At 44.0% G+C, this 18,005-nt stretch overlaps 1 protein-coding gene and 2 long non-coding RNA genes across 4 annotated transcripts in view; 2 read left to right on the top strand and 1 right to left on the bottom strand.

The window, feature by feature from the left end:
• LOC117242285 overlaps nt 1-4,862 on the top strand; it is a 176,923-nt gene extending 172,061 nt beyond the window's left edge. Inside the window, exon 4 of the long non-coding RNA XR_004495216.1 lies at nt 4,613-4,862. This is a non-coding gene — a long non-coding RNA (uncharacterized LOC117242285). The remainder of the gene's footprint in view (nt 1-4,612) is intronic.
• A 93-nt stretch (nt 4,863-4,955) lies between these two features.
• LOC117242284 (homeobox protein abdominal-A homolog) overlaps nt 4,956-18,005 on the top strand; it is a 33,201-nt gene continuing 20,151 nt past the window's right edge. Inside the window, exons 1-2 of one of the 2 annotated variants that reach the window (XM_033508824.1) lie at nt 4,956-8,355; nt 11,994-12,026. In XM_033508824.1, coding sequence (XP_033364715.1) covers nt 7,602-8,355; nt 11,994-12,026 — 787 coding nt within the window. In that variant the 5' untranslated portion in view covers nt 4,956-7,601. The remainder of the gene's footprint in view (nt 8,356-11,993; nt 12,027-18,005) is intronic. The other variant, XM_033508825.1, reaches the window with a different exon arrangement.
• On the bottom strand, nt 8,349-17,948 carry LOC117242286. The gene is made up of 3 exons (XR_004495217.1): nt 17,870-17,948; nt 10,015-10,121; nt 8,349-8,465 (listed from the first exon to the last, which is right to left on the bottom strand). It is a non-coding gene; the product is annotated as an uncharacterized LOC117242286 (long non-coding RNA).

Genomic DNA, 18,005 nt, shown 5'->3' with positions numbered 1-18,005 from the left:
TTCGAGATACCTGATTTATAGTACGTTTAAAAAGGCCATTTGGTTTTGATTGATCTTGATTTACTGAAATTAGTGGGAAACGAACCTGCCTTTTTATTGCGGCACCCCTTTAACTAGGAACGATGGAGCGGAGTTGGTTCGAGCAGTAGGGAATTGCGCGTGCGCGTCGATGTTCGAATCATTGGATGCTGGCGGGAATTCCGAAATAGAGATTCCTCCCCCCCCCCCCTTTTTTTTTAAGTCAATTTATATGGAAACAGTGACATAAACTTTCGACCGTAGCCATAACTGTATTTTAACGAAACCCTTGTTTCATAAATGCTATTTGATACATCGACCTTGTTGGACGCTTTGTAAACAGTGTTGTTGAGACGCAAGGTGAACGTGTTTGGTTGTTTAAAAAATATCACGGTCAGAGAAAGGACATCTTTGTTTATTTCAAATTTGTTATTCTTATTAAATTAAAAAAGAGATAGTTGTCCATTGTTACCAATTTATTAAGCAACGTTCGACAAATATTGGAACGAACAAATCGATTGGACGTATGTTTCGAGGAAACGGTACCATAACGATGCGGGGCTTGCGTAATTTTCAACTTTTCTAGCGTTAAATAGGGGTAAAAGAAAGTGTGCCAGCCGAATAGCGACAATTAAATTACGCGAAAAGATAAGAATCTCTTTTGACATGTTTACGATCGTCTGTTGAAATTATTCTTTTGGTCGATAAAAAGATACATCTCGTTCCACTTAACGAAACTCATGGGATTTAAGAACTGACCAGTGAAAGTTTATCTGTTTCTTTCTTTTTTATTTCGCGGTTATTATTCAACGATACCAGGCTCTGGTTTTTATGCCGCCGAGCGAACCGATGCTTGTGATATTTTTCGATAGAACATGGAAAATTATTATGGCCGTTGGTGTCGGTGCGTTCCAGGAATTGACCGACCAATTGCCGGAGTGCACCATAATCACCGTATTCGTGCATCACGGTTTCACCGTACTTTCTCGGAAGCGCCAATAAAATTGTTCGTAATGACAGGCCATGCGTCGTGAACGCGGACTACGTTTCCAGTCTCGACTCTCTTAGCGCTCCTTTTACAACGCCAGGTTTGTTTAACAAATTACGTTACATTTTTCCATAGTTCGCGGGAACACCGACTAAGTATGATGGAAACGCTTGCAAAAAATAGATCGCTGCTTAGGTACACGGAGCGCGCGATTAAAGCTACACATTCCACTTTCACGAACGACGCCCGTTACTATGTAACTACTAACTACCTGTATATTTAAAGACGATAAATCTGAACTACGTAATACGGTTGTTGAGGGAATACGCGAGAGATTAAACGAACAGTAAAATTTAGGAAATTAATATTAAAACGAAAGAAGAACGGTTACTCACGTAGGTGACTTTGGCGACTCGTGCCGCGTGTGTCTTCGACGAATGCTGGACAGGAACTTTTCACCTCCTGCGGTCCCACAGTCGGAAGAATCGGCAATCCGCAAGATACGAGCGGACGAAACGTCACGGGATCGTCTCTTATCTGTGCCTCGTCGGCGTTTTAGGGCCAATCTTTCTCCATCGGCTCGTCCTCGCGCTTTTTCTCGCCCTTCGATTGCGCCGCTTCGTTTTATCGCTGGAAACGAGAGATTCCGGATGACGGTCGAATTCCCTGCACATCTGCGACCAAGTAGATCGTCCTCGTAAAACGTGTTAACGACGAACGTGTCCTTTTCGGCTGTTAATTTTTTAAGCGTGTCTCGGATCGTGCCAGGAATCGATAACGATGACACGTTCTAGATCGCGATGCAGTGTGCAATGTATGACGATGGATATTAAACATTTCCTATGACTTGGATGTGACTCTGAAACTTATTTGCGGTACGGAGCACCTCCACTTGGCCGAAAAATGTCGATGAAAGGTTATCAATAAAGGAGCTAGCGAAGATTATTAATAACAGAAATATACTAGTAGGATAGAAAGTGATAAGCATCCAGAAAGTATAATTTTGTATATACAAAATAAAACTATCGCGTATTTTAAACTTCGCTAACGTTTTACGTTTCATACGTTATGAATATATTATAAAACCCTGTTATTTATTTCTCATAGCGTGGACAATGTATTTAAAGAGTTCGTGCAATGCGTAACGAATATTAGTACGTCGGAAACGTTTTCGCGATCGCAAGCGAAATAAGAAAAGCAATTTGAGATGGCAAAAAATGTTTGGGACTAGGTTGTAGGTAAAATACCCACGAAGTTCGCGAATTCCTCCTCGCTAGGTAAACAAGTTTAGCGCTAGACAAAGCGAGTCGGTAAAACAGTGGCGAGTAAAACGGGTCACGACCTTGATGCGTAATACGTCGTTATGACGATTTGCATAATAAATAGAACAAACTTTGCCCATAACCATTATCTTTTAGTAGTTTATATTAATATATCGTCTGATATAGCGCGTATAATATGTTATTCCAATAAAGTAGGCCACCGTATCTATATGTTTACGATATATTTCATTCACTCGCAACAACTATGCATATAGTTTCTAATTGATTCGCGACACGTGGAGTTACGTGAAGTTACTCAACGTTGATTTATCATTAATAGTCGTCATTAATGGCAGTCGGACGATAATCAACAACTAATCACTGGACGCAATTAGTCAAGTATATTAAACGGTTGCCATGAGCCTATAATTTATTAACAGATACGTACGAAGCGATGCGTGCTATGTACAATTGTATGATACTCTATAACACGGAATTAATGAAATTTATTTCGGTAGCTCTACGAAGTAAATGCTGACAAAGTGCGTATACCATTATAAATCGTATTGCATCTACGCCAAATATCTAACGAAAGAAGCCGACCATTATTTTAGAAATGCCGTGCGATTACCAGTTTTACAAAATTAATTTCCATCGATCGTGTGCAACGTGGTAAAATATTGCATATTTACACAACGTCAAACCACCGAGACTTAATTCGCCTGCGCAACATCTCAAGTATATAACAGCTAACATTGTTGCGTCTTGCAGCATCGTATAGCGTTACAAATTACAACCCAACGTATTCAGTTGTTAAACGTTTCTCTTTCGCTAGTCGACGAGTTGTATTGCCCGGTTTGAACCGTTCCCCGCCGCGGCTAAATTCCTGGACCGTTGACCGGGCACAGAGGATGCCGGTACACGACCAGGCACACGGTTTGGCAATTCTCTTTATCTCCTCGAAGATGGCGCGCTAGGTGCCTCTGGTTTCAATCGCCAGGGCGTCACCCCGGTTCACCCCAGGTTACATGATCGTTCGGTAAAGGACCACCGCCCAATTTCTCTTTGCCTTCCTGCCACTCGTGGCTGCCGTGCTCTTTCCCCTCGGAATTTCTCTCGATCAGTAACCAGAAGGAAACTCGATGTCCGGAATTCCACGTCACATTCGAAGTTCCAAAAGAACCAGACTATCTCTTTATCCATGCTGCATCTTTCCTGTAGGCATGCATACCAATGCGGTTGTTCTACGTATATTCGTCCGTCTAGCTAGCTGGCTGTCGATGCCATGGTCGCAATTTACACCCCGCGGTGTTCGAGACAGGTATACACCATGCTACGTTGGGACACGGGCCCTGTATGTATACGGCTACGCGCACGATGGGGTGACCGACGAAACTGTGCATTCTGTGTCTCTCAGATCGAGTCGTGATCGTTCGAAATCGGATACTAGTCGAATTTAGGCACCGTGTTGACGAAACCTTTGCTTCGAATTTGATCGTTCTCTTACGTAACTAAGCATCGTCATCGTTGAGCCATGGATGATTGGTTAACGTACGTCGATAGGTTTTTAAATAGCTTGGATCGTTCGGATCGTGGGATGGAAAAACCTTGACAAAAAGCAAGATCGTCGATGTAAATAATTATGACAATCATTGCTTCAGATCAGAAATTGTTTTCAATATTCGAAAAGAGAATAGATCCGTATCGATGCATCGCAACGAGAAGAGATTATCCCTTTCTTTTTCCCTCCCGTGAATCTTTTTCCCGAGCCTGAAGCGGATTAAACCAGTTCACATGTTTCCCATGTATAAAAAAGGGTATAACCATCCGTTGTTGTTTAGGTCGTTTTCTGTATCGTTCCATCTATCGAGCCGTCCCGGCAACAAAGGGCGCCGAGGCATTTCTCCTTTGTACTTGGAGTTGCCATGTTGGATATCATTGGAACAGGCGGTGTCTTAAAGGATCGAGCGGTTTCAATGCACGGACGACTCTGGCCGGGGGTGGAACATTCATCTCCATAGATTAGCTTCAGAGGCACTACGTGCCATCCATATTCCGAAGCACAGACCGAGATACCTGAGGGACCACGCCTGTCCATTTCCGATCCTCCTTTCCCAATTTCTCAAGCATTTCTGTTCACGACTCAAAATCAAAGATTTCCACGGTGGATAATTTCTAATCGTCGAAATAAATCAGCTATTCGAACGAATTCGGTAGATTAAATTTCGAGGATGAGTAAACCGGGGATACCCATATAGTAAATCGTCCAGATTTCTATCTGTTCGCAAAAGGTATAATTCTGAAATGGCTCGCTAATGACATTTTTATTTATATTCTGTTTCAGGAACGGATAGCAGCGGCCAAGGTAAGTTAATACGCCAGCCTTTAATCGATCTTATCAGACCTAACTCGAAGCGACCACTGTATCCATATTAATCGGTCAATTAATTAGCGGGAGCGAAAGCTTGTAAGCAGATCGTAAGGTTAATCAAAAATCGACCACACGGTTTTACGTGGTTAAAAGTTAAAAGGCTTCGTAAAGTTTACGTTGCGTCATCGGGAACGGCTAAGAAACTGTTGTATACCGCGTACAATACGACCAGCCATTTACCTCTTGGCATTGAGTCTCAGCATGAAAACAAACAAGCCGCGTTATATTTAAACCGAGCCATCGAGCGTAATGAAGCTTGGTGGCCGTCCCACGAGCGGAAAGAGAAATGGAAAAAGAAAGGCGATCAATTAAGGAGAGGTCCTTCGCGGACGCGAGATGGTAACGAATAGGCACCTCTGTCCACTGCAGCGGCAGAAATCTCGCGATCGAGAACTTTTCCCGCCCCTGTAACTATTTTTCCACCCTCGCGCGACCGTCCACCCCTCTCGGCCCCCCTCTGGCCGCAACTAGTCTCGCTAGTAACCCCTTCCCACGGGCCCGCGAGTCGCTTCTTGCCCCAACCCTTCGCCACCACTCTGAGAACGCAGGAATGCCGCCGCTATTCCGACCAGGACGAGTTCAGTGGTTTCGAAGAGTCGAGCAGACGACGCGACGCTGGCGGAACGCGCCAGTTTCGCTTGCATATTCCTCGCGGGAACGGGAAAGAGAAGAGGAACCGCGGGTCTCGGCTAAATCGTAAGAGAATCGAGCGCCATCTAGATCGAAGTCGTTCCGAGAGGAAACCGAGATGCTCGCGCGGAGAACCGTGGCTATGAAAACCGATTGTGAACACGGCGACGATATTGCTTGTTAACTGATCGATTCGTAGAGTCTGCGTATCTTCTTCCGTGGTAAAGTACGTAGATCCGATAGAGCGGAGCATCGGTGGAGCAAGCACGATGCAATCGTGAATCGTGCTCCAAGAGAGCGAAAAGGTCTGGTGTGGATTGTTCGAAGGGAGGGAGGAGTTAGATAAAAAAAAATCTTTGGTTTGAGACGAAAGGGACGAGATAATAAAAGGAGATAGATAAGAGAGAAGAGAAGACACGAGGGAGAAACGCAGCGAAAATTTGTGGTGATCCCGGAGGAAAACCGGAGACCGTCGGACGGACCAACGGAATCCCAGGCAAGCTAAACCGAAAGTTACGGGTACGATTAGAAAGATCGATACGAAATTTCAAACTGGAGAAATTGTGGGTGGCGTGTTTACGAGCTGACCGGGAGAGACACGAGCAAACTGTGGAGGCACGAGACGAAACGAAAGACGTGGCAAGCGTAAAAACGAAGGAGAATCGGACGAGGGAAAAAATGGATAAACGCGTGCGAGGCTAATCTACAAAAAACTGCTGGCTGGCTAGAAAGCAAAGCACGAAAAAGAGGGAGCGGCAAGGAAGAAAACGAGAGAAGAGAGCGTAGAGAAAAGGAAGGACAAGGAAGGAGGAGGAGAACAGAGAAAGAGAGACGTATCGTGCGAGACGTCCGAAAGCTGCACAACAGTGTTGGGTATAAGGCAACGTGGTGAACAGGACTGCACTGGCAAGAGAGAACGCAGAGAAGAGAGTAGAGCGGTGTCGAGCAGACAGAGCCGAAGAGAGCAAAGCGGAGAGAAACGTGTGGTATGGACGAAACGCGAGAGCGTGGTGTAGCGAAGCGAGAGCAAACGAGAGGTATCCGCGGCTGAAAAGAAACGAAGAGAGAGCTGGAGGTATAGGCAGCAGCGAAGATCAGAGAGAGGCGAGTCAGTGTGGAGAGAGAGAGCCATTCATCTTGGCGCGCCTAGGCGGGCCGCGATTGGTCCACCTCGGATAAGGGAGCGGCGCGATTGGTCGGCTCTGTTTACCAGCTGGTACCCCAGCGCGCTCGAGGATCGTAGAAGAGAGGGGGGAACAGAACGGAGAGACAAGCGGCGCCATTATTGTAAGGGGTTACATTTAGCTGGCCGTGGGTTGTAGTACGCGGCGTTCGGGATAGGGGGCTATAGTACCTTCATGCATGGCCCATAAAGGATTCGTCGACTATCCGAGAAGTACGCAAGAAACGGCTTCTAACACCTGACAGGGGCCACGCTCTTCTCTTCTCTTCTCTCTCCTCGTGCCGTCGCCTCGATCGCCGTCGCAGCCCAATTTCCTCACTGGGACCGCTGTGTTGGATCAGCTGGGTGGGCCCGACCGACGAAAGACCCGCTGCTTTATTGTCGCTCGTCGTCCCGATGTGGAAGGAATCGTAATTACCATAAAGGAATCGTAACGTCAACCCGAAAACCATACCTGGACAGTGGATCCTTTTCGGCCCGGTGTTGTGATCGACTGCACGATCGTTCAAAAGGACACGCGACGGAGGGAAACGAATGATCTGGAAACGTTCCGGTGTGCCGTCTGCCGTCGCGAGCTATCCGGTAATCGCGATCATCCGCCTACTAGCGATATCCATTCTTGTTCGCTCGCGTCCGCTATCGTTTCTGTGATAATGTGTAAAGTTGCGTAAGTGACGATCAAAGTGGGGGTCAAAGGTAACGGATAAACAAGGGAAAGTAGAAAGACAGGCAGAGGAGGAGAAGGAGGAGGTGGAGGAGGTGGAGGAGGAGGAGAAGAAGAACTATTACGACGACGATTGAGTACGAAAAGTGAGAAAGAAACGACGGGACATAAAGAGAAAACGAATAATCGAACAATAATCGTGTACGTGCGTTGAGTGCAAATAAAATTTGGATCGATCCAAGATCGACAAATTATATTATTTAGTGATATAAGAACGGTGATCGGCGTGGAAGAGTGTGCGTGAAGATGAAGCAGCCGCTGGCAGATTTGCCGGCACGGTGTCGGTGTTGAGACACTGGACCCGGTCTCTGTGTCCGGGCGTGTCTTCGGCATCGAGTCCGAAATCGGCACCGGCTACAGCCGATATGAGTTCGAAATTCATAATCGATAGTATGCTACCTAAGTACCACCAACAGTTCCATCATCAACAGTTGTTCTCGAGCGCGAACCCCGGCACGATCCAGGCGTGTACGACAAGTCCGGCCACCGCAAGTTTAGAATCGAGTTTATCCGCGGCTGCAGTCGCGGCCGCGGCAGTGAATTACGCGCAACAGCACAATTCTCCTAGCCCGACGGGCTCGAGTCCACAGCACTCAGGAAGTTCAGCCTCTACGTCACCGGCTGCACGTACCACCTCTAGCATGTATCCATACGTATCGGCGGCAGCGGCGCACCATCATCATCAGCAACAACAAGCGGTAGCGGCAGCGGCCTTCGGTGCCACGTCCAGCATGGTGCCAGGCTTCGGTTCGACCGCGGCTTCGAGCGCCGCGTTGGCCGCGGCCGCGGCTGTCGACGCCGCCACCGCCGGTGACAAATCTTGCCGTTATACCGCCAGTCTTACCGGAAATGTCGCACCAACGTCCGCCGATCCGATGGTAAATTATACCCTTGGTCATCATCATCAAAACGGCGCTACACCTGGTAGCCTGGTCTCGTCCGCGTCAGCCTCGTCGGCAGTTTCCGCTGCGTCCGCCTCCATGGCTGCAGCTGCACAATTCTATCATCAGGCCGCCGCTGCATCGGCTGTCGTTGATCCTTTGACATCATGCCAACAACCTACCACCGGACAACCCGGCATCTCGGACATACCGCGATATCCATGGATGTCAATCACCGGTAAGTCCGTAATTGTTTTTCCGTCTTTCTCTCTGATTCTTGCTGATATTTCATACGTAACATGTATTCCTTTGACTTGCTTTCGACGCCGCTTCATGTCTAGCATGGTTCTGAAACGTATGTAGCTACACGCATTAATGACCGAACGTCGGATGTTGTTCTTGATAATGCGTCAGAGATAACGATATAATTGTATACGTACCGTTGGATGAAAGTACAAGCAGAATGATCGTTAAAAAATAATGAATTTGCCGTTTTATTTATGTCTGTATTTATCGCTAGCCACGGAGAATGGCAGAAATTTGCAAGTTAAAACGTCCACCATATTTCGTAGTAATAAATTAACGAAACAATAAATTACGCTCGATTCGAATCTAAATTTATCATCTCGTGTAAAATCGATAATAGCAACGTTTTATCGTTGGTCGGAATCATGGAAAATACATGAACTATAAAATGTACAAAATCTACAAAATTATAAATTTTTGCTCATTTTTTAACTATTGTGCGTGGCGAAATCATATGTCCTTTTTTAATGTTCTTTCTTTTGCTCTATATTTGTGTTATAAAAAGAGCATAAAAAGTATAGAAATAGCGTGTAAGAGATTATATTCGCAAATGACAAATCGTTGAATCTCGAGCGATAGATGGAAACTGACCTACGCTACACGTGTTTACAGTCGTTCTTTCTACAGGGGGCAACTATGTAGAGTATGTAGTTGTTAGAACATTGTTATGCCTCGAATGTTTCGTAAAATGCGCTAGAAGCATGCTCGAGCCATTGCTCGTGACCTGAACTAGAATAGAAATATCCCATAAAACTAATTGTAGCGGTATAGATATTAATATGTGTAGCTTTCTCGTGTAGCTAATCATATTAACCTATTTATTTTCGACCTTATGATTTATTTTGTACTTTTACAACATCAACTCAATCTGTTATCAGCAATATGAACATAATTTATATCTGATCGATCGATGATAACGGCCCAATTTACGTTATTACCATAACTCGTCGAAAAAGTCATAGCAGATACATAGAACGGAATTAACTAGATATTCTATGTTCAGTAGATCCGATATTAATAACGAATCGACAATAATTTTATTCCATAACGCGCACTTACCATTTGCATGTCATTATTCTTGGTCAGGTACGTTGCTCACATTGCTTTCGTACAACTTTGTAACTTGAAAATAGCGCCATGTGCGTTTTTCAAACGTTACACGAACATAAACCCGTTCTTTGACAGACTCGTTAATTTACGTAGAATTCCATTTTGTTCCTCTTATTGCTTTAAGTTGTTATCGGCGAAACAAACAATACGTAAAAATTTCGTCGATTTCCAATTTACAGAAACAATAGAGTTGATCGGACGATAGCGGTATTTGCAATGTGATCATCGTAGACCTGAAATTTTTGCCCGATTCCAGCGACCAGCCATTCTCTGTGTTGTGTATAATGCATTCGGAGTACAGGTCGTATAAGCGCCTTTGTTCGAGGCAGTATTAGCGCGAACAAAGTGCCGACGGCATTTTACCGCCATTTGCCGTATTTGTGACGGTCGGACAAATCCGTCGTCGACGTTGTGTTTTTCTCAACGACGCCCGTGAAAAGCATTCGCGTGTGTACGTGTTTTTAAAAGCAATTCAACTCACCGGTCTGCATTGTTTTTCGTGTTCGTGTCGTCGCGGTCGTCCAGATGAGTTGCACACGAGGCGATGCACGTCCTCCATCGAAAATGTAACGAGGGGGGCTGGGGCTTCTTCAAGATTCGTTTCCGATGCCGCACACCAATGAAAATAAACCAATCCGACATATATAATTGGCTTTCGTGATACGTGCACACTTGCTTTGTCTTGTGCACTGAAGATAGAACGTTTTCTTGAAAGATCGTGCGATATCGTTCGTGTGAATCGATGTTATCTCGTCAGAGAATTTTCAACGGACAATGGCCACACTTAATTTCACAATAACGATATACGTTTGACCGTGTTTTTGAATAACTATCGATCTAATTCACTTCGTCATTTATCAACCGGTTGGTTTATGCTTTTCTAACGAACAATTGCTTGAAAATTTTGCTTCATTCGCTCGATGCAAATGGCGCGTAGAATTCACACATTATACGAATCAACACCTCCTAGCGTTCAGGCTTAAAATTACAGCAACGACGAAATTTGATAGAGCGCGCCACGATACGTACGCCATGTACGACTACAGTTCGATGAAGCCATTAATCGTCGTTGAATGTACAAATTATTTTTCAAAGTTCGTTTGGCTATCAATACTGTACAATAACGTTTCTCTTGCACCATATTACCACGCTTCCGTGCATTTTCCCGAACAGAAGATGCCAAGAAAGGATTTGTTCATTATATTTGTAAGTAATGTACATCCTAACGTGTTAACGTTTGCCATAAATCATATACCAACCAGTTTTCTGGTTATTTTTAAACCAATGTTTGTGAATTGCGTATTTTCGAAGGGAGAAAATTTTGCCTACGGCTAACGGGTACTGGGAACACGCACGAGAGAAGAATTTGACTTATGTAAGCCATACCCGCCGAGTCTTTCTAACATATTTTAATGCGTGCTTCTTGTAATGTTTTTTTTATTGTCATACGGTATTCGTGAAACGAACGATCATGGTATCGACTTGATAACATCAAATCGACGTTTAAATCATAACGGTACAGACAGTGTCTGATTTTTCTCAACACGTGCTTCAATGTAATTTATAACGACGTTGGTTTTTATTGGGCTCTTGTACGGCAATATTTGCCTTTGAGCATAAGCAACAGAGGGAAAAAAAGGTCGCGGAGAACTGTCTTCTTTTTTCATCCTCCATAGCGCAGCTTTATCGGGCAACGTTCGCAAGAAGTGTCTATTCGTGATTCAATAAAGTCCTTATCTGGTTTACGAGTGCGTAAGAATAACTTTACGAGCCGAGAACGAAGGGAACGCCGTCTCTCGCGGTAGTCACTCGAATGTAACGCAGCCGAGAGATTTATTGGGATAAATTCTATGCCGGGAATGGTTAGTGTCCGCGATTAGTCTACCGAGCGATTAATTGAAGACGTTGTACTGTACTCATGGGCAACGCATGTCGCGAGATACCGCTATGTCTCGGCTGAAATAAGAGGTTATGTCGTTCCGATCGGACCGTACGTTGCGATCATTGTCGTGAAACGGCGGGTACAGAAATCAACGTTTAGGATAATCTAGTGACATTTCGGTTTAATCGACGGAACAGACAGAATGGGAACGGGATTAAGCGGCTGGTGCGCTGGAACGTTTCACGATCGTGCTTCTAATCCACTTTTCCAGCAGGCGAAGTTGCAGCGAAGGCTTTGCGTGCTGGAGTTGCCGCGAATTTCCTACTTTCTAATTGCGTATCCCTTGGAATAAGTTTTGCTTACTTGCATGCGTCCTCTTCGTTCCTCTGTTATTCTTTGTCTCTTTCTCCTTCTCTTCTCGACGAATGTTTTGGTCTTGCTGTGTGTGTACGGTTCGTCTGCCTGTATGGGTAGTTTATCTGAAGTGTGCATGCTTTTCACGGGTGGGTTGAAGCGCCCGATAATCTCCGTATCGGATCGATTGACACTAATTACGACGTTTCTATTTTTGCTTTCAGATTGGATGAGCCCGTTCGACAGAGTCGTGTGCGGTGAGTACCATCTCATTGTTATTGTCGTAGTTATTTCGCTGAAACATTTTGGCTAAAAATTTTGTTTACGGAGCGTTGATATTGAAGACGAGATTTCTACTCTCTGGTACTTATCACCATAGTAAGCGAGGCTTGCACGTTTCACAAGTTTTTAAAGAATTTCAATGCTGAGCGGAATTTTGACATTGTCAGCTTGAAACGACCAAGGAGATGAAACAAGACCCCAAACACACAGGGGCCAATCTGTTCTCAAGCGTGCGCTGTTGCCACATATGGCAGCCATATTTTCGAACGTAAGAGCCGGTTTCATTCACGAAACGCAATCATACGAGACGATTACCAGTTTTTCATGGCTTCTATTTCAACTGTCGGTCACATTTTCGGTTTTATGATCGATTCCGCGATTCGTATTCAAAACCATCGTACCAAAACAGATTATTAAATTATTCAGCAACGCAAGGTGACAATTAGCTTATCAACAACTAATTTCTTCTCCATTGTTTCTTTCGTCGATGGCTAATCGGATTAGATCGAAGGCGCATAGGTTGAACGAATACACCAATTTTCACATATATAGTCAATCCGTAAAGGATTCTTTTTCGCAGTAAAAGTTTAAGCTTGAAAAGATTCAAGCGATAAAAAAAAACAGTGGCCGCGCGCCATTAAACTTTATTCACAATTTCCCCTAACAATATACCCGTGAAATAAGTTGTTTTAAAGCTAATTCGTACGCCTGTTTCTGCCGTTTGATCTCTCCCAGATGATTCCCGTAGTTGTCGCCTTTATAAGATGGCGCTGTTCGCGGATTCATTGCGACGTAAAAAAAGTGTCCTTGGAGAACGCAAGCGGTCCGTGTGGCGCTCCAAAGTGTGTCAAGAAAAGTCAAGGGCACCGCTTAAAGGTCGTTTACTCGAATCCTGGTGCCGGTAGCACGTGCTACCGACTCGTACCCTATTCATTTATGTTAGTTGCGCATGCAAGAAGGACATGTATACACCTGTCGTCAGCGTGATAATGTTGGCCGCAAATTATACCCGTGACTATGTTTTATATGGCCTATTACGGGCTCACAATGACGCAGTAAATAGCGATTAGGTGAAATTAAAACTTCACCTATTGGACTTATCGCGATGTTTTGTTTACATTTGGTGGATCATAATTTCAAATAGGAATACGGGTGCGATTACGACAGGAAGTCGCTAGTGTACGATGGGAACAGTTACCTGCTGGTAAATCACATCCAAATTTATTCATATAAACGAAGCACAATTGGCCTTTGTATGTTCCGTCGTGCCGATCCTACTCTGGGAATAAACCTGTTCCTTCGATAATATCTTCGACAGTGAAATTGATCATTGAACGTTAATGCCTTTTTGAAGAATTATTATCTGAATCGTATTACGATTCGCGATATTTTTAAACCAACGTATATATCTTCGACTCGAATTCGCGTCGAGTCACAATCGTATCCGCGCTGCGTCCCGTCTATTCGTCTGCGTCTATTCGTGTTTTTTAAACATGATTCTGTAAGCAGGTTTAGAATTGCTGCTTTAGGAGATAATACGTAGCTTCTCCGGCGCCATCCACGATAGACGTCTGTGCGCGTCGAGAGCGCGAAGGAAACGTGACGTTAATGCATTTGGAAGTTGGGGTGCGTCAGCCGAAATACCTGTGGGAATGTTGCACAGAGACCTCCAGGATGCTTGACTAATTGTAATTGAAGTTATGTACGCGAATCAACGTTAGCCCGGGGACACACGATGCATAATGCATCGTCCATCCGTGGCGTATTTCTTCCTCCCCTATCTCTTTTGCATCGACAATTGCGAGTCACAGACCCGCCATCTTCTCCACCGGGATATCTCAGCGATTGCGTTGTAAAATTAGTCAAGACGTTTTTATTAACGTCCCCCGGCTTTATTTTATGGACTGTGGAACGACGAAGATAAATTCGTTGCTAAAATCTGCCACGTCGTGTTTTCGCGTTCGCTTCTTCGCTGCGAAAATTCTCAAGTTTTCGATAAATCTACAGATGCGTTTAAAACGAAGGCGTCTACTGTCGAAAAAGCTGCCTCGCGACGTGATAATAAATAAAGGATTTCCGAAATTGGAATTCGTCGGAAAGGGCAAGTTTTGAAATTGCGCGATACTCTGTCGCATTCGCTATGAAGTAATATAAAAATAGCACTTTGAATTCAACTCAAGCGGCGTCATTCTTTTTCTTCCACTCGCTGCAATATCCGTCGTCGTGTCTATGGACATAATCTATCGCCGGTACGTGAATGTACTACGCTTTCCAGTATAGAATTGGGATTGGTGGCTGGGTGGCTTCGAAGCCTGTACCGATAGAATACCATGGCATCTCACCTTAAAATTCTATCTGCAGCAAAATTTACGTACCCGCGTAAATACGCGTTTCTCCTCTGTCGAATATTTTTTAGACCTATGCACATCGAAATATGTTTGAAACGTATGACGATAGAGGGTCGACGGTGATTAACTGAAAAGCTGTAGCTTCCTTCGCGGAGAGAGAAATGCGCATTGCGACAAGTTATGCATACGTCTTACGCGCGCGTTTCGCGTCGTAAAATTAGGAAAGAACCGCATCCATTTTATAATACAGAATTAACTTGCAGATACGTATATATCTAATCTTTCACTGGTGGTATGTGAACGTACTGCATTTTGAGGTCAGGGATCGGCGGCCTGCTGATGGCTCCATGGATATTCCGCGAGTCTGTTTTTCTCTGTGTTCGTTGCGTACTTTCATCCTGGACTGCGACCAAATTTTCAGTCAATAACTTATATAACTACGAGCAATTGTATCTTCGCTATTTTGACGGTCGCCAACAGTCATGTTGGATAGGTAATGAATATTAATTTCGTTCGTTAATCGTATACGAAGACGTTGGAAGCCTTCGAAATAGTATAAAAATGCGAGAAACTTGTACGATAGTTGTATAATTCTATTTATTGCGGAATGTTTGACGCTTTCACGATAAGAGTCGTTGGTTAGTAAACATCTACTTGCATTTTGTGTATGGTTAGCAATCAGCAGATAATGTATAATTTATAAACAGTTCGATCTGCTGGTAACAGTGCGCGAGCAAACATTCTTGTTAGCTTACTCAGGACTATACCGCACAGCCGTGCCGTGTTTTCTCCACCCCTTGATTAACTCTCGCTGCTGCTGTGTCGTTCCAGGAATCGTTTACCCCCGTAACCGTAACGGAGAAGAGCAACAATAGTAAAATCTTCTAAATTACAAGCTGCGCTCCTCCTCTTTTTACCTCACCGTTGAACCGTTGACGCGCACTCTGGGAAACATGGCGCATTTATTTTACTTCCTGTCGCAAAAATATAAAGCACGGCTAGACAATCTACAAATAGCATTATATCGTCGTGATAATATTTTCGCTATATATTATTTTATAGCGAACGACGGCTACATACAAGGACGACGAGTTACATCGGACAAATAATCTATTACAGTGAAAGATAAATCGACCGGCGATTATTCCAGACGATAGGTTTAGGGTGTGACGGGTTGGAGTAATTTTTGTCAGCCACCTTTCCATAATACCGCAGTTCAACGAGTCTTTAATCTATCTCTAGTCCGTAAACGGGTGTGCGCATTTTGATGCGAGGGCTCGGTAGCCTGCGGACGTCTACTTGGATTTCGGTGTGTACACAGGTCTAGCACGAGATAATGTATAATTTATAATCAGACCGTTTCTCTGGCAACAGTGCGCCACTGCATGGACTGAATCTTCCGCCCCAAAAGCCGCCAACCCCTCATTAGCATTCGATGATGGCTGCCGCGTCCTGCAGCGTCCGTATTATCCCATTTCATCGTTCCTACCTCCCCTACCTGGGCTTCTGCTCGTTTCCACCCGCCTTCGCTCCCTCCCATTTTCTCTCTATGTCGCTCTCTCTTCCCTATTTTACACCTATCCCACTCTCGTCCGACGCTGTACCGTAGAGTCCATCAAACGGTAGAAGAAGAGCGACGCAATTTGAAATTTCGAATAAAGAATGGTCATTTTTTCTTGAAAATGACGATATCATGGACCTTCGGATAGTATAATACAAAATTAATAGATATTTCATTTGTAGGAATTTTATCTTTTTGAACGACAAGGCTATTTCACTTGACCCCTCGGGTATCCTTTCGTTTGTATTGCCGCAAGTAAGAAATTCTGTCGAGGGTAGAGGCTGGAGAAGTGCGCGACGTTAAGGGTAATCTTGGAAGGTGATTGCGTTCAAGAATTCCGGCGGGAAGCCTCGCTTCCGCAGGCTGAGAGAAGTCGGAGCCAGGTCAGGACCGTGTTGTCACTGAGATTATTGAAACTGCAGTTTTATGGGCCTTAAAAGCAGTTTAATTGCTGTTATATAAGTGTTTATGCGCTGCCAGGTTTGGCCTCCGCCTGCGCCACCCCAAACGTTTATTTTATGGTCATACGACGGCGCGTACCCCGTTTTGTCGCGTGCCGAACCCATCATACCAGTCAAATCCTCCGGACGACCGGCCGATTCTAAATGTCACCGTAGATTCACACTCAAGCCTTCTTGGAAAAATACCTTCTGTCTTTTTCTCAGGTCGAGAGAACAGCCTCGAACCTCTCTGCTCGACGGTTATTTTCGGTTACTCAAGGTAAACCTTGTGGGATCGTCATAAGCACGAGTTAACTATGCTTTCCTTTTTCTTTTCTTTCTCATTAGCTTCCAATCACGATTATTGAAATATATATGTATATGCAATAGCAATTAGTCTTGTTTATTCTACTATCAGTCATCGATCTTGTGTGTTTTATGTAATTTTGTTTATTGGCGAAGTTTCATACTCGATGTACGTATAATCGACAACGATTATTAGTATTAGTAGTATTATCAACTACTAGTTTTTCAATGCCATAGAAACTAAACGTCAAACGTGCCAATTGCAAATATACGTATATATACGTTTCGTTACAAGTACGCGTATCGTCTGCCTCCATTCATACTTATTCATACGATATGCTTTATTTCGAGGTTCTCGAATCCTCTTCGCTCATTTCCTTCGCTGAAATTCTCCGGCCCGGTCACCACACGTATACGTTTCACGGCGATACGCTTTATTTTCACAACGATAATATGCAAACGATTATGTCGCGTGCTACGTTACAAGTCGTTACAGATTTACCAAACGTCCAGTCAGAATGTTATGCGATCGAATAGAATCCTATGGCGAATATCGACTTCGCGCAGCTATGATATATATATTTACTATACGATATACAGGGTGGTTGGTAACTAGTGGTACAAGCGGAAAGGGGGTGATTCTATGCGAAAAAAGAAGAAAATATAGAATAAAAATTTTTCACTTGAGACTGTTTTCGAGAAAATCGATTTTGAATTTTCGCTCGGTACGCGTGCGGTGTGTTATAACGGATCTCACCGTAGATCGTTGTCTCGATGGAAAAATTAAAAAAAAAAATTAAAAAAATTTTGTTCTATATTTTCGACTTCTTTTTTCGCGTAGAATCACCCCTTTTCCGCTTGCACCACCAGTTATCAACCGCCCTGTATATATATTATACGATATATATTATATATTACGAAGTATATTTACTACGAAGCATTTGTCTATTATCTCGCTGTTTTCCCTTCTTTCCTGAATAAAGTAACAAGCTTCAAAGACATACACCGCGGTGATTGTTTCAAGAATCGCGTTACATCGTTTTCAGAGAGCGAATGAATCTTTTTATTCTCTACGCGAGATCGATTATTATACGCGTTCGTTTGTTAAAGAGACGAGTGATAAAATCGTAATAGTGGGTGTATATTAAAATAATTTTAAATACCTGTACAGAAGTGTAGTATATGCTGGTCGTAATCGTCGCTCGTTCGTCGTCTACCGTTTCACTGTACGTTCGCTAGTCGACTGTGTAACCCGCTGTAATGAATGACCTACAGAGCACGTTCGTCTATTGATATCGA

This window comes from Bombus vosnesenskii, unplaced genomic scaffold, assembly GCF_011952255.1.
Source record: "Bombus vosnesenskii isolate JDL3184/JDL3185 unplaced genomic scaffold, Bvos_JDL3184-5_v1.1 scf7180000016273, whole genome shotgun sequence".
Classification (NCBI taxonomy): Eukaryota; Metazoa; Arthropoda; class Insecta; order Hymenoptera; family Apidae; genus Bombus; species Bombus vosnesenskii.
This window is presented reverse-complemented; position numbering and strand designations above follow the sequence as displayed.